The sequence below is a fragment of the Scomber scombrus genome, chromosome 11, assembly GCF_963691925.1.
Source record: "Scomber scombrus chromosome 11, fScoSco1.1, whole genome shotgun sequence".
Classification (NCBI taxonomy): Eukaryota; Metazoa; Chordata; class Actinopteri; order Scombriformes; family Scombridae; genus Scomber; species Scomber scombrus.
The window spans coordinates 14,386,626-14,403,561 of record NC_084980.1 but is presented as its reverse complement, the minus strand read 5'-3'; the positions used below and the strand labels follow the sequence as shown (position 1 = coordinate 14,403,561).

The window sequence follows — 16,936 nt, the reverse complement described above, 5'->3', positions numbered from 1 at the left end:
CTTTTTCTAACAGCTACGCTGGCAGAGTGGTAGGAAATGGTCTGCATGCTCAGAGGCAAAATCCTGAGGTCAAGGTTCGCAGCCCAAACCCTACACTTGCTGAGGTCAAGGAGAGGTTGGAACGCTTCAACCAGGTAGGATGACAATCGCTCAGCATGCGGACATTGCATGACTTATAAAGCTTATTTTGAATGTACACACATGCACTCATATGCACAAAAGCACCTGTTTTAGCGCTTAAAAAAGTACAGTGATTGGGGCACTGAATCATGTGTTTTTTTGTCTATATATCACACATAATATCTGAGTAAGTGCCAACATAATGTTGTTAATGATTGGCTTCATTGTTTATCCACTTTCTTAAAAATTGATAACAAGACTTGGTTAAATCATATGAATCTCAAAAGTGAATTAAGATTTCAAGGTTAACTATGTCTAATTAATGCTCCTCAAACAACATAAGACAACATAAGACCTAGTCAGAAGAATTGCTTTGCCATTTTCTTCAACAATTCAAAGCCTTGTTTTGAGAGGCAGATATCAAAGGTAAATGAAAAGGATAGGTGGTGAAAGGAGGACAGTGACAAAAAAAAGTGAATTACTGCAGAAAGAAAAAAGAGAAAGATGAGAGGCGGGAGCAAAAGGTCAGGAATGAGTGACAGATAGGCCGAGATGATACAAGCAGCTTCAAAGTGACACTGTTTGTCATGTAGATGGGGTTTAGGGCTGAAAAGGACCAAGAAGAAAAGGGCCATTTCACACTGTCCCTAGAGGCCATTTGAGGAGACAAACGGACCAGGATTTGGTTCCCCTCTGCCTGCCTCACCTTTTGTTGCCCTGAAAATTATGCCCACAGATAGTACACCAGCCATCTCACTCTTTTTATCTCTATCTGCCTCTTTCTTTGCTCTGTTTTTACCCTTTCTGTACCTATTTGATTGCTGATGCTTCCCTCTAATACACCCACCTAAAATATGCTATGTCCTGCTCTCTTTTACTCATTCGTCTTTTGTTCTCTCTGTTAATGCATTCATGATTTGCTTATATTCCACTCTGTAGCATGACAATTGTTTATCCTTATATGTACACATTCCATTACTTTCATATCTTTCTTTTTTCTCTCTCTCTCTCTCTCTCTCTCTCTCTCTCTCTCTCTCTCTCTCTCTCTCTCTCTCTCTCTCTCTCTCTCTCTCTCTCTCTCTCTCTCTCTCTTCTCTCTCTCTCTCTCTCTCTCTCTCTCTCTGTCTCCCTCTTTTTACATTACATTTTTACATTTTTCCCCCCAGCTCTGCTCGTATGTATCTTGTATCTCATATCTCGCACATACAGTATCACTCAGCCAGCCACCTGTCTGCCACTGACAGCTCAAGATCATTTCTGTCAAACCACAACATCCTATTGTGCATAGTGGATGTCAAGTACCCTGTTGTCATGGTAACTATGCAGAATTGAGCTGGTGTCCTGTTGACATTTACAGGGTTGAAAAGACTACCTTGAATCAAGACCAGGTGGCAGAGCTTGGCTAAGCTTTGTGTTTGTGCCAGATAAGAGCAGAAGGATCACAGAGGGTTAAACTGCATAATCTAGTAGGCTGTCTAAGGTACATCCACAATAGTTAAACATCCACAAGTGCTGGAATACATATTATCACGTGTTCTAACATCTGCACTAACACAAACAACTTTGAACAGTATACATGAGACTGTAAGGAAGCAACAAACTTCCCAAAGTGTTTGCTTGAAACCAATTTGAATTTATACATTTTTAAACCTGATAACATTTCACCTGTGACTGCTTTGAACGTTTGGTCACTATCCAAACTGATTTATATAGATCAAAGTGGTTTTGTACAGAATTAGATCCTCTGCCACCATACTTAAAAGCCTAATACTATTTCACGCTCAATAGACCTTTGACAAGCTTAAAGGCACACTTCATTTTCTTATAGAAACCCATAGCACTCCCAATTCCCCCAATTTCCTCCCACATCACTGTTATGTTGACATTCAACTGTGAGCACTGGAACATCAAATATCAACAGTGACTAAAATCAGGTAGCATATCTTTAAGTGGCCATGCTTAATCAAGCTTCTTGTAAAATGTTTGATTGATTTTAGCAGATTATGTAAAAGTTAGGAACAGGGATTTTTAATCAACTAAGATTGTGGTGTTGTTCTACTTTCTGGGTGTCTTTGTCTGTAATGAGATACTCTGTAAGATAATCGTCATTGAAACATAGCACAAGCCAAATATCAACATACAGATTTCCCATGTCTTGTTGTCTAGCTCAAGGTCATAATTTGTCCACAGCTGTCTATACACAGAGCCCTCAACAGATGTTTAAAGACAGGACCATTATATAAGAATCTTCCAGGTGGGTGAGTCAATCCACAAATTATGTTTACTTCTTGATTGGTTTTGGAAACCAAACTGAATCCTTACCAAATTATGAACTATTGGAAACCCACAGTACCTTTTAGACTGTGAAGTTAATTTTTTGTCAATTGGGACTAGTTTATAGATAAATAAATACTGTATGTTGATGAACTTTTGGTGCAGACTCCATTGTCAGGTATTGGCTAACTTGTTGGCTCTGGACATGAGCTCCATAATCTGTCAGCAACATAACCATCAAAAACATTACTATCACTATTCAGGTTCTAGATTGAGTAATTATACTAATTATTGAATAAGTCCAGAATAGCCTCCCATATTGTACAGTTTAAAAATTATAGAGGGAGGAAGTAGAGGCAAATCCTACCTGAGATCGCTTGATGTAAGAAATGCTTTTCTTGCTTGTTTTGGAGAAATAAAACCTAATGCAGTGCACACAGTGGGTAACTCAGGGGGCCTGGGAGTATGGAGCATTCCCAGCAAATAGACAACCCTGGCAGAGTTCTGCCTATTTAGCAAGTTTTTTATTTTTATTCGTTGAAATGTCTCCCATGGACTAGATACAATCAAACCGTCTCTGCGATTGTTAATTTTGGTTCGGTTATGTTTCTTTTTTCCTGTATGTTTATCTTTGTGAAAACCACTTTGAGTTTCAGATATTCACAGTGAAAACATTTTTGAGAAGTGAGATCTTTTATATCAATTTAGGATTTAAATGTTGTGTCAATGTTAGAAGTACAACTAGACGTCTATTTGTCTTCTTTCATCCTTAGAGCTGGTAATTTTCATAGAAAAATCCAAAAATACCCAGATAAAAGTACACACATTGGACTGATTTTAAATTGCATTCTTATACCCTTTTTGGCTAAAAAGGTATTGCTGGTATTTCAATGAATCTCTAATCTGAGTTTTTCTGAATTTGAATAACCTCCATTTCCAGGATTAATGGGGTTAAGACATGCATATTTTTACCTACCAGAGAGCAGTTAGACCCAAAGCACTGTGGCACTAAGAGGATTTGGAAATTGCTGCTGATGTATCACAAACTATGACCCCTCATCTATCCATGACATTCTACTCTTAAAGCACTCAAAGTTGCATACAAAATGAGTGTGTGTGTGTGTGTGTGTGTGTGTGTGTGTGTGTGTGTGTGTGTGTGTGTGTGTGTGTGTGTTTGTTCGTGTGCGTTTGTGTTTGTATGCACACAGGAATGTACAAATACACTGAACATGTGATTGATTTACAGACACATCCTGTGGCAGACAGGTTTCAAGGTGTACGAGGCAAGAGGATCATGCACAGTACATCAATCTGCATCAATATCATTTCCATGTTAAGTCAAATACATTAAAGCCGGTAATAACACAAACACACAGGACAAGCCTAATTTCTTGACCTCCTGTAAAATGGTCCATTAAGTGAGTAGGCCAAGTTACACTCCTCCCCTGTGTATCTCCTCTGACTATCCTCTTTCTCTCTCTTGTTCTCTCTGCCTGTAAATATTGCTAATGTGGATATTAAATGTTTCAAAGTGGATTTTTGATTCCTGGCCATCAGTCCAGCTGTTTTTGGGTGGGGACTCTTTTACAATGGACTATCTGTTTCAATGTTGAATATTATGACCAGATCATTTGTCAGTTTCTCACTTTTCAATTTGGTAAATGCAAAGTCAGTGGCAATAGTCAGTGCAGGGGAAAAAACACCCAGACGATCATTCTCATGCTCCTATTTCCCCCTTTATTGCCTCTCTGAGACACTCACACATTCACACAAGCACAGCATCATTAGAAATGGTAAAAGCTGTGGTGGATAGAGAGTTGGACACACTCTGGCATAAAAACCCGGTACAGAGAGGCTAGTTGTATGCATGATTGATGAGATTGACTACTGCTTTGCTGTCTGGTTTGGCCAGTGGCCCAGCCAGGTTCCACATCAGAGAAGTCTTTCTTGAGTACAAGTCTTACTTGTGTTTAATGCACATTCACCACATCCCCTCTATGGATCCAGTCGATCCTTGGATCTATCAGCTATTGCAGGGACTTAGAATTACTGTGTGCTTGTACTATACTGTGTACTTGAGTTACTGCGTACTTGTTAGGACAATTTTTATTGATGGTATTTAGAATACTGTAGAAATAGATTAATTTAAATTTGTTCTGTTAACCTAAAGAGCCTATAGGTTTAGTTGTATGAGTTACCCACATTCTGCTTTGTGACTTTAGTATGTCTTCAGTGTAGTCTATATGTGTATTTTATTGCAGTGTCTGCAGAAATCAGAAATGGCTTTTAGCTTTAAAGAGTTAGTGGAGACGAGGAATGAAGAAAGAGCTCGGGCTGAGCTGGTAGCTCGTCACAGGGAGGGGACAAATTCTTTCCACTTGAAGAAGATGATGGAGCTGGCCTTCACTGGAACTCTGCTGCTCTTTGCTGCTGCTGCTGTAGCAACGATACAGCAACAAGTCTGCCCAGTGCTCTTTTGTTATCTTGGCAACCAAACTTCATGAAACCACTCTAATTTAAGCATAACATTTTTGCCATTATAATTAGATGCAAAGCACATGAAACTCCAGTGAACTCTGACTGTTTTTCCACACTGGGTCATATTTACCCTTCTCTTGGGTTTCAGGTCCAAGAAAACAGTGATTCTTGTCATTGGGAGAAAATATGTAACCTGTTCTATGTTTCTGGCACAGTTATAACACCATGTTCCAAGGATTATAAACAAGAGTGATTACAGGCTCCTGTGGTGTCACATAGTTAGAAAATATGATTGAGAATGGGAGAGGTTGTTCGTAAGTCAAAATTATAAAAATGTTCTTGACTAAGGTGGATGTTGTGATACTGATTTCTTGATATGATTCTGTTGCAATCACAATTTGATTCATTTAGATTTGTTTCAATCAGTGCAGTTCAATTCTTGAACAAGATTTAAATCAAACGATACCAGTGTATCTTGAATCAGTGCATCTTTATCCTGGGAACTTAAATGTCTTATTTATTTTATTTAATCCTTTATTTAAACAGGTTGTCTCATTGAGATTGGGATCTTTTTTTCAAGAGAGATGTTTACAAAAATAAATATATACAATTTAAACACAGACAGATAGATGTACAGGTAATTCACAGATTTACATTTTCACAATAAAGAAAAGCAATTACAAGTGCGATTGCAGGTACACTTTAAAATGTACTAAATTATCTAGGAACTAAATCTGGTACAAAGCATCTTTTCACTTGGAGATTAATGTGTTTTTCACAAGATCCTTGATATAAATAAATTTAATTAACAATAAAAAAAAAACATTCAGGAGAAGTAAGACAATGTAAGTTCAGTGTTAACATAAGATACAGCTAATGCTAAGATGTCCTGAGACCTGACAATGTTAGTACTGAATTTAAATGCAACCAGAAAGAAGTGATAATTACAGTAGGCAGTTTTTGAAGTAGCGCTTTATAAACAAACAGCATACAATGCTGCACCCTTCTTTTTGTTGAGGGGGACCATCCCACCTTTTCATATAAGATGTAATGGTTGACTGAGAAATATATCACCCATCATGAAGTATAGCACACTGTGGTACACTGCAGAGGCTCTGAAGTATAGAAGTATGCAATATCAACATAAACAAGCACAGACATAATTGTAGATCACACAATGGTCTAGGAGAGAAACATGATTTGTTTCTGCACATCCAATTTTAACTTTATGTTTGCTTGATAGGTGTTCCACATGAGTTTCAAAAGTGAGTCTGGTATTCAGCCAGAGTCCCAATTATTTATAACATTTAACAGTTTCAATTTCAGAACCATCAAGGGTTTGGATACAGTACGGGCAGAAGGCTGGATACTCTTAGGTGATCTAGAGAAAAGCATGCATTTAGTTTTACCAGAATTTAAAACAAGCTTATGTTTGATGAGAGAGTTCTGAAATGTATCAAAAGCAGACTGTAAATTTAAAATGGCCATTTAAGAGTAGAGCCAGTGGTATATGAAACAGTCTCATTTGCATAAAAATAAACATTACAATTTGGGGTTGCATGATATTGTTTGTCTGTTTGTTTGAATAAAAGAGGACCAAGAATAGACCCCTGTGGTACACCTATAATATCGTTAAGGGAACTTGACTTGGAACCCTTGGAAACTACTGCATGAGTTCTGTCTGAGAGATATTCATAAAACCATTTAATGGATTGTTCATCTACTCCAATTGAGCATAGTGCATGCATGCCCCCTTTAATTAGTTTTTTATGGTTTGATTGCCAAAGCAGATTTAGGGGGGAATGAAGCAGGGGAATTATTTTTCAAGGATTTGATCATTTTCCAAAATCAAATTCCAAAATTTGCAAGGACAAGTACAAGTCAGATTTGGCTTTTTTAATAAATCTGAGACAGTTATTCTGTTGGTGCCTGAAATTCTGCCAGTCAGTTGGATGTTTAGTAGTTTTGGCAGTCTTCCAAGCAGCATCTCTGACAATAAGAGCTTTGGAAATGTTTGGGGAAAACCAAGGATTAAAACAGTGTTTTACTCAAAAATTTGTATTGGGGGCATGTTTATTAAGTACATTCTTAAACATTAAGTACATTGTTAAAATAATTGAAAGCTACGTCAGAGTAGGAAATGTTTCCAATTTTTTTCAAGGTCAGAGTGCTACAAATCATTTTTAAAAATTGGTCATTAAAATGTTTAAAAAACAACTGATGTCTTGGGAAAATACTGCATTAGTGGGGTCTGTTAATATAAGATGCAGACTGGTGACAAATTAAAATAAAAACCAACATAGTAAGTGTCTTGCTGGTGTTGTTGGGCCACCATGTGCTGCCATAACAGTCTTAATGCGCCCTAGCAATGATTCTATAGTCTGTGAACTCTACTGAGGGGATGAACACCATTCTTCCAGATATGCCCTCATTGGTGTTTTGATGATGGTGGTGGAGAGCTTTGCGTAACATGTCAGTCCAAAATCCCCAATAGGTGTTTAATTGGGTTGTAATCTGGTTATAGTGAAGGCCATAGCATATGATTAACATCATTTGATACTCATCAAACCACACTAGAAAAGACCCTCCCATCAGAATAGAAATGTTTCAGATAAAAGTGATTTGTAGTTACCCTTCCCTTTAATGGGGCAAATGGACCCAAACCATGTCAGCAAAATGCACCCCACAACATAACAGAGCTACCAGATCCCCTTACATTGTACAATTGTATATGGATGTGTTCCCAGTTACTTTAAACAGGCTACTGTTCAACCTCTATTAAAAAATCAAACCTGAACCCCTCCCTGCAAGAAAACTACAGCCCCATTTTACATTTTTGAAAAAGCAACTTGTTAAAACACTGGAATCACACAACATGTTTGATAAATTTCAAACTGGCTTCCGCAAACTATACCATAAAGCTATATCATATACATTTATTTTTGACTGAAAACAGATTTGTGTATGTTGCAATAATAACCTAATTTCCACAGCACAGTCTATGCATATCATTTTACTAACATATTCACAAAGAAAAGTTGAAGATGCAAAGACATACATGATGATACATGGGTGTACATGATGAGTGACCTGGTGTGGTATGTTAGCGGGCTCTTCAAAGCTTTTTGTTTCTATGTCCCAGCAAGAAAGCAGCTACCTTCACTGTTCACATTTCATACAACAGACATTTCATCAGATAGGTAGCTGTTGAAACATGCTCTAAGAAAACTGCTGTTGTCACTCAAACTGTCATACATTTATTAACAACATGGCAGAATCCACTGTTTATTCACATGTACACACATGACACACACACACTGCCTCAGTCAGTTCCTGGCAGGAGCAGGGTGTGATAGCCCAACGCCACAATGTGTTGCCGTAATAGATCGACTGATCAGGGTTATGTGAGGTCAAAGCCAGTAATGTGTCACTAACGGTTAGCAACACAAGCGGCCTGTACTAACTTGCAGTACAAGGGTGTGTGGCTCTGCTAGTGTTTAAGAAATATGTTCAAAGCATTACCCAGTCCGCATGGGAAATGTACTTGTTTATTTTCAAATACTCATGTGATTTTTGTTTTCAGATGTCACACTAATTTCCTTGAAATTCGGTGGAAAGTTAGGCCACTGGCCAAGGAAAAAATAAATATGTTTTGGTGCTGACAGTACCACCATGTGGCCACTTACACAAAGCATTTTGTTTTATCTCTAAATGTCTAAGACGTAGAGGGAACATTTTCCTGCATTTCTTGGTTTAAGACAAATCTTTGTATGCAGGCCAGGAACATTTCTGTCTAAACAAATTATCCAAAAACTCCAAATTCTTCTTGGAGTCTTTTTGTCTGAACTGCTACAACATTTAAATACATTTTGCAAATCCAACCAAATGTATACAACCAGCACACATAATTTCACTCCAAGCTATTCAGAAAACTTTATGGTGCTACAGAAATATAATTGATTTAGCTGGCCATAACTCAAAGATCATGCATCTAATTTACTGTTGTTTTCCAGACAGGGGTTAGGATGGCCACTATCAGCCAATAAGCATGACTGTCTCTCTTCATGTGTACACTGAGGCAGATCCAAGTGCAGAAATACCAAATATTTTCTAGCATTCAAATACAACGAATGGTAGGATTGTGTGTTCTTGGTGTTGCATGTAGTCAGTGTGTCCATGTATAGATTTTACTTTCCTTTGTTTGACTGAGATTTATTTGTGAGGTGCTGGGCAGTGATCTATTTAGAGTAAAATTTCATCTTTTTGTTGTACATTGTGCCATATGAATTGCATATCAAAAGGTTAACAAGAAAAACATTCTGACTGTCAGCTTTGGATAAAGAGTTTTTATTGGCTTCATCCTTAACCATGGAAAAGGACAACAGCAGAGACATACTTGGCTTACTGTTTTGTTAAGCCTTTGAAACTGATTCAAATGTGAATCAAAAATCATTTTCCATGTTGTGGATGGCAGTGTAAGCTTTTGCAAAAGTCCAGACTAAGTCCAGAACTTGCCTCATCTGCCAGTCAAAGATGCTATTAATTATGAACTGGCCATAACGGGCACTATTTATCCAAACAATACATTATATATGTTCCAGAATCAGACTAAGCAGTGTACATACCTACACTTACTTTTGTAAGCAGCCTGTCACTCACTCTCCGTCTATGTCTGTCTGTTACTTTCTTTCACTCTCTCGGTCACACTCATACCTGAGGAAATATAATTTATTTTGTCTCTGTTGTGGCTGCCTTTTCTTGCTAAGGCAATCTGAGATGTTGAGAGAATTGCAACCGTTTCCTCTAAAGCCAGGGACATATACAGACACACAAACATACACATACATGTACATGCTTAAACTGTATCTCCGCTGATATTTGTTTTACAGTGAAGCTTTACGAGTCTCTACTACATGTGAGAGAATGGAGAGAATTTTAATTTAAAAGTTGAGAGGACATCTGCAGACTTTTAGAGATTACCACTGTCACTTTTTCCTTCAGTCTCTTCAAGGTTTTCCTTTCCGTCTCCTTTTCTCTATCCACATTTGCGGTTTTGCCATGACTGCCCTCAATGAGGTGATACTGCTTTAAATCTTCAGGGAAAATTCACATGCCCCACTGTGTGCATGCAAACATTATGACTTAGGATTCTGGTTAAGTTCTTTGACAACAGTATCCCACACATTACAGTACTGTAGACATGCTCACGGATACACACTTACACAACTACTGCAGAAGTTCAAGTATTCATATCCAATTCCCTGATGAGCACATTTCACATTTTTACATTTCATAATTCGATTTTCTGTTTCCACATAAAACTGGAATGTGTATCCATGGTAGCCTTATGGTTAAGTTGACAAGGCATTCGGAGACACAAATACACATGCTCTTCCAGCCTTGTTTTTCTTCTGAAGTCCTTCAGAATGTGAATGGTTACTCCTGGCAGTACAGATTTTAGTGTGACTGGGATGCAGTCAAATACTTGCAGGAATTCAGCCCTTGATGCTCTCAAACCATTGCCATCATCCTCCGACTGAAGAATGCTTTTGAAAAGAAAGAAGAAGGAGAATGAGTTGGCAGCGTGAGAGGAGAACTAGAAAATATTTCATGATTTGGAATTTTATTCAAAGCCGTTTAGGAATACCTGATTTGTCTTTGGATGCCAGGGTAATTTCAAGGCAAGCCTTAAGTAAGAAGGCAGGCATCTTGTTTTTTTTTTTCAACCTCCCCAGCCTCAGCCCCCTTACATACCTACACAATACTGCCAGTAAGCTCAGTCTCCTCGCCTGAACACTTGGTATAAAATATTACTTGTTTTTATTTTTTCTTCTTTCAAACTCTTTTTGTCACCATGTCTGCCTCTCCTTTTTCTCTTTGTCTGTTTTTGTCTGATTGTCATGCATTCTGTCTTTTTCTTTGGGCTTTTAGCTAGATATTTATCTGAAATTACAACATTTTTACATACTACTCATGTTAAGATGAATGGATATTAAAGAAAGTTCCATCCTAAACATTAAATCTTTATTTAAAAATGCCAATGGACTTAGTACTGTAGTGTCCATAAACAACATCATGTCACCATGAGCGATTTACAAAGTAATATTTAAGGAGAACATTTCAAATTATTTAAAATGTTTGTTTCTGACATAATACATTGCTTCTCTATAAACCTGTCAAGAATATTTAAAGCTAATACAGATACAATACAAACCAGTTTCTCAACCAGCAACATTATCAACGCTTCATGATCCAGTGCAGTCACAAAACACATTGTACTTGTAACTTTTTTAAACTAGGAAACTTTTCTTTTTTTAATAATTTGCTATCATTGTCACTCTTACCTCACTACTCATTACTACTCTAACAGCAATGTAGATCAGATAGGTTGAGGGCAGACTGGTACAACCAGCAGATAATTAAACAAAATAGAAAATACAGATTTGCAACTGCAAATGTGAAATGTATCTTCAGTTAAACATCTTAAAATAATTGTAATTTTGTGTACTCAGTATCAGTAGGTTGTTCTCAAACAGCAAAGCTCTAATCCAACAGCGGCGTGATTTTCAGCGTTGTTTTATGTGTGAGAAAGAGGCGGCCGAGTCATGTTGGAAGACATCTGTCACTGTGGGGGTAAAGTCACAGTAGATTTCTGCTTTGTGTTAAATCACGCGAAGGTTGCTGCTATTGAAATATTCTGCCCATTTGCTCACATTTGCCATACCTTACAGTGTGACAGAGCAATGAAATGGGCCTTTCAGAGGTTGTTGTTGTTTTTGTTGACATAAAAAGACCATCCTCTGCTTTGTTGAAGATATTATTTATCTTTGGGTTCTGCGTGGTTCGATTTTTTTCTTTGTATTTACAATTAACTCACAAAGTTAAGCATATACAGCATTTGAAATGTCCTCTTATGTCATGACTACTTCTGCATTAAAGAAGATAGTGAACAACGTGGAAAAAACGGCAATTTGAGAAACTGCTTCAGACACTCATTGAAACCCAGTGTTGGTTCTCAGTGAGGGACCAGTCTTCTATAGATAGGGATAGAGAGACTATTCACAGCATATTATGCATTTTAGGTCCGTAAGAACTCAAATTGGAATATGCATCTCTCTTCCTTTAGCTCTAAGGACAAATTAGAAATGTGCTTCTTCACAGTGTTATTGGAATACCACAATTAAGTTCCTTTGAAAATACCACATTGGAGTTGAAACTAGAAACAGAAAAATATAACAGAAAACTGGCTGTTTTTCTGTCATGACATTCAAAACAAACCAACAAACTGCTCTGGACAGCATCCAACCAAAAATTCTACAGCGGCACGACTGTGGTTTCCACAGCGACGGCTTCTTAATTGATTCCCTCTCTAATTAACATGCTTTAAGGACAGCTGGGCCAAACGGCATTGTGTTAAACGTCCCCTGAACGGCACGGTTATTAGCTTAATGCCCAACTGGTTATCTGGATGGTGTTGGTACACAACATTCTGCTGTTCAGCAGAGTATTTAATCGTGAACTCATGGAATATGCATTGAATTTATTGAGTTGCTAAATATGAATAATAATAATAATACATTTTATTTAGAGAGCACTTTTATGGGTACTCTACTTTACATAAGTAAAAATGATGATAGAAAACATCACACTAAAAACATATAACACACATCATTAATCACACAAGGTTAACTGGTTTATCGTGGTTGTTTTACAGAACCAAGAAAGACATTTTCTCTCAATCTCTATCTTCCATTAACTTTTCTATTTGCAGATTTCTGTTAAAACATCCTTTGAAGTGGATAGATACTGAAATCCAAACTCACTTTTTGCCCAAAACCCAGAATCTTTCCTCCTGTAATTCACAGCATCAGGAGAGTTTCCTGAAAGTGTTATGAGAAATACCAGTATACCAGTGCATGGTACATTTCAATAGCTGAGGTATGAGAAATGATTTGTAGGGTGTCTCTTATGAGCAATGAGTCCCCTAACCAATGGTTCATCTGCTAACACAGCTTATCATATTGCAGCCTCAGAAAAAGCAGAACCAGTGCAACACACAACGCCTGTCTAAAGCTTGTAATGTGATCATAACCTATAACCATAAAATGCACAATTGTAACCAGCATGTATTATTGCTTACATTTCTCTCTGTATAATTCTCTTGTACCTTATTGTAAATCTGTGAAAAGGAGCCATCCCACTATTGTCAACGGCTTTTACTTTTGAGCATAAGTGAACATATCACTTATGCTCAAAAGTGCACTGCTTGCTCTAAAGGGCTCTCGAGTTTCATGAAGCCTGGCCTTATGTTATGCTTTCCATGACTCATGTCACTGTAGCACTCGTTCCACTCATGCAGGCCTGAATGAGAGGGGTTGCATTTGCATTAAGATACATGTTAGATGTACTGTAATGAGTTACAATATCAAAAGTAGCCTATAGTGTCAGGATCATATTTGGTCTCTCTTTCCACTCTGGAATGCAGACAGTGGTAATCATTACTTTGGCAAGAAAAACATGAAGAATACCAATATGGTTATAACTGCTCTTCATATGACTTTGACACCACTTGAGCTGCTGTGGAATTTCAGCTGATAATCAAACCTTTACACGTTAACATAAGCTTGGTTTCTTTTGCCTAATTATTTCTGCTTATCGATTCTAGGCCTTGACCATCTGGGCATCTACTCTTTTTATAATAATATTTTCCAGTTTAAAGTCTAGACTAACATATATTAACAACTGAATGGGTGGCAATGATTTTTTGTACAAGGATTTGAGGTTCAGCAACAGTGGATACTGAATCTTAATGACATTGGTGAGCTGATGATGTTTCCTTTCTTGACCCGTGTATGTGTTACTGTAGCTCAAAGCACCTCTGTGCACAAGTATAGTTTTTCAAAGGGGTTAGCATAGCTGTAGACTCTTGTTTGTTGTCTTGTTTTGGAATTGTATTTTACATGTAGCCTCTCATTTCAACTACCACACATAAACCTGTCTGTTATCATTGCAAGGCAAGGCAAGGCAAGGCAAGGCAGCTTTATTTATATATCACATTTCATAACTAAGGGCAACTCAATGTGCTTTACATAAAAACAATCATTTAGCAGTAAGAATTGGAAACAAAGAACATAAACACATACAATTAAAGAAAATAAAAATAAAACCCAATAATACAAAACATTTGAAACATTAAAACATACAATCAAAAACAAGAAAAAACAATAATAATACAAATAAAAACAAAGTACAGAAAAATAGAAAGAAAGAAAAATAGAATAAAAACTAGACTGCAATGACATTTTCCTTTTGGGGGTATTTAAGTCACAGGAGACAAATGGTGAAAGGTTACCTTGGCTGTCAGGTGTGTTGAGTGACAGAGCTCAGTGTCAATGGCAAGCATATTAATTATCCCAAAAGCCCTACCCCCATTCCTCCCACTCACATCTCAACATGCCTTTAGTGGTTGTTTCACCCATACTGTATGAAGGCCAGCTGTATACTACCATTGATATTTTCAGTATTCTCATTCATATTTAATTGTGTGTGTGTATACACCTAAACAATGGTCAAAATAAGCAAACTGTACTTGTTTGTGTTGCCCAACCAATCGTCAAATCTGATATTCTTGCCACTCTCTTCTTCTTACTCCAAAGGATCATTTGTTGTTATGTCATGAGAGCTTCTTGTCAAACACGGTAAAAGGGAACAAAGAACACCTTGATGATGGTGGATAGCAAGAAAGGCCAGCAGGTGGTCCAATTAGTTGGTCCCATGCAGCGAAAGAGGAATATCATAAAGAGCAGTGTTTCAGCTCCAGGCTGAGAAAGTCTTCATGCAGAACTGTGGTCATAGTGTGGTGTGGTATGATATCTCCAAGTTTAAATGTTGACTAATGCTGTATCCAAAAGTGTTTACATGAATATGCAGATGTTTTATGTACCAGTAAAATAAGCATTAATTAGTTGTGACAGATGGGTGTGTAGTATCTAATGAAAATGTGTGGTATATGGAAAGCTTATGCTGTGTGATTTTTGTTGAAATTCAGATGCAGTGTGATAGATTCCACAGTTCATGAATTTCTTGATGCATCAACAGTGAAGTAATGGAGAATGGAGCGAGGTGGTGGAAATAAACAGATATCAATGAATAATTGCAGATGGTGCACCAACATGATGATCAGTTTTGTTGTATCCTGTATTTGGTTTCTTGAAAACTTGACATTATTACACATTACTTTAGAGTATTCTACATACAATAGTTGTCAGAACTGAGCACAACAAAGTTTAATTGAGATGCCCTCTCAATTAAATGAGATGCCAGAAGCCCTCGCTTCTGTATGCCATCCACACTACTCATCTTCTCCTCTTTTGACATTATTATACTGCACATGAAGCAATGTGTCATTAACCTCATATTTCTCTGTTGTCCAGGAGACCCAGGAGAAATTTCCAAAACTGGGTCAGATGGAGCCCTGGGACGAGCTGGGCAGTGGCGAAGTAGAGGGTAGCACAGATTGTGATGATGAAGATGGATGTCAAGCCTCAGGAGATGGTCAAGACAAGACCTGTAAGTAACACATGCCCATGCCCATGCCCATGCCCATGCCCATGTCCTCATGCATAAACACTTTTGTACATACACACTACTACTACTTACTTTCCCTTTGCCAATTGCAATATTGTTAGCAATAATAATAAGCCCTAATTTTGTGTATATTTCCTTCACTCTTCATATAAAAAGCACACTCCTTTCATCACTCATGTTACACGAAATGTTCCCACCAGTCTTTGTGATTATTTACAATATCACTGTCATATTTTCAATTGTGTACATGCTTTAATCAGCCTATTTTGTGCAATATGTAACCAAGGAGAGATCTTCCTCTGAAAAGACAGTCCTTTCTCTCTGTTTCCAGCTCTGACAGCGTTGAATTGTTTTCTGAGAATTTCCACAAAGTCACTCTTTCATTCATGTCCTACATAGCAAGGGAAATTTACCTTAAAACACATTTCCAAATTCTGCCAACTTTGCCTACTGTGTCTCCTTGATGCTACAGCAGAGTTGGCAACACAGGATTTTTTTCAGATCCTTAGACAACGATCCATTTAGACACACAAGCCACACAGACACACAAGACAGTGAGTTAAAATAAAACAAATAAGAGCAGTACTAGAAAACCGCAGTAATAGCAGGATTGTGTTTAAAAAGTGACACTTGTTCAAGTGCAACATTAAAAACATAAAAGGCACAAGTTAAATCAAATTTACATGTTTACAAATTTACAGAGATTGAATGAATGAATATTAATAAAAATATTTGATCTCTTGCAGAAGCCTTACATTAATCATCCCTTAATTTTCTTACAAGCATGGAAGGTGTAAAGGGGTGCATTGAGAAGCAAACATGCACTCATCCAGCACACAATAGCAGCATGTGCCAGGCTAGGTATAAAGGTTAGGATTTTTTTTATGTGGCTCATAAATAGGCCATCAGGAAATACTGTATGCTGAAGCATCCCATCAAGCAAACAGGAGACACAATGAAGACTGGCCCAGTGATAAGGTCCTTGATTCAGTAAGCTGAGCCTATTTTGCTGATTTTTTCGCAAGTATGATCTCATCTTAAATACAGAAACATGCACCATGTTTACTCAGTCCGGCACAAATACACATAGGCACATTCAGTACAGAGGGCTAACCACATACATTAATGGGTGCCTTATGATGGATACACAATTAGATATAACAGACATTGGTATGTCCTGGTGTTTTCGATGTTTAAGAAACTGATCATGTACTCACCACATCCCATTTTGGATTTGAAATAGGATTTTTTTTTCTGCATCTGAGATTTGTTTCCCTTCATTTCCTGTCACCTCTCCACTCTCTGCTATTCAAAGAAAGTCAAAAATGCTCAAAATTGTCCTTAGAAACATACAACAAACATTCATCTGTCTTTTTACAAGCCAGCAAACCTATAATCTCTTTTAAACTAATAGTTCTTTTCGCATTGTCAATTTTAGCTAGTTTATTTAAATGGCATTATGAGTGTTGTCAAAATA

General features: G+C 37.4%; 1 protein-coding gene across 1 annotated transcript in view; it reads left to right on the top strand.

Moving 5' to 3' along the window:
• LOC133990927 (glypican-5-like) overlaps positions 1-16,936 on the top strand; it is a 99,876-nt gene that overhangs the window by 67,774 nt on the left and 15,166 nt on the right. Inside the window, 2 exon segments of the mRNA XM_062429352.1 lie at positions 14-134; positions 15,306-15,441. Of these exon segments, the coding sequence (XP_062285336.1) occupies positions 14-134; positions 15,306-15,441 (257 nt within the window).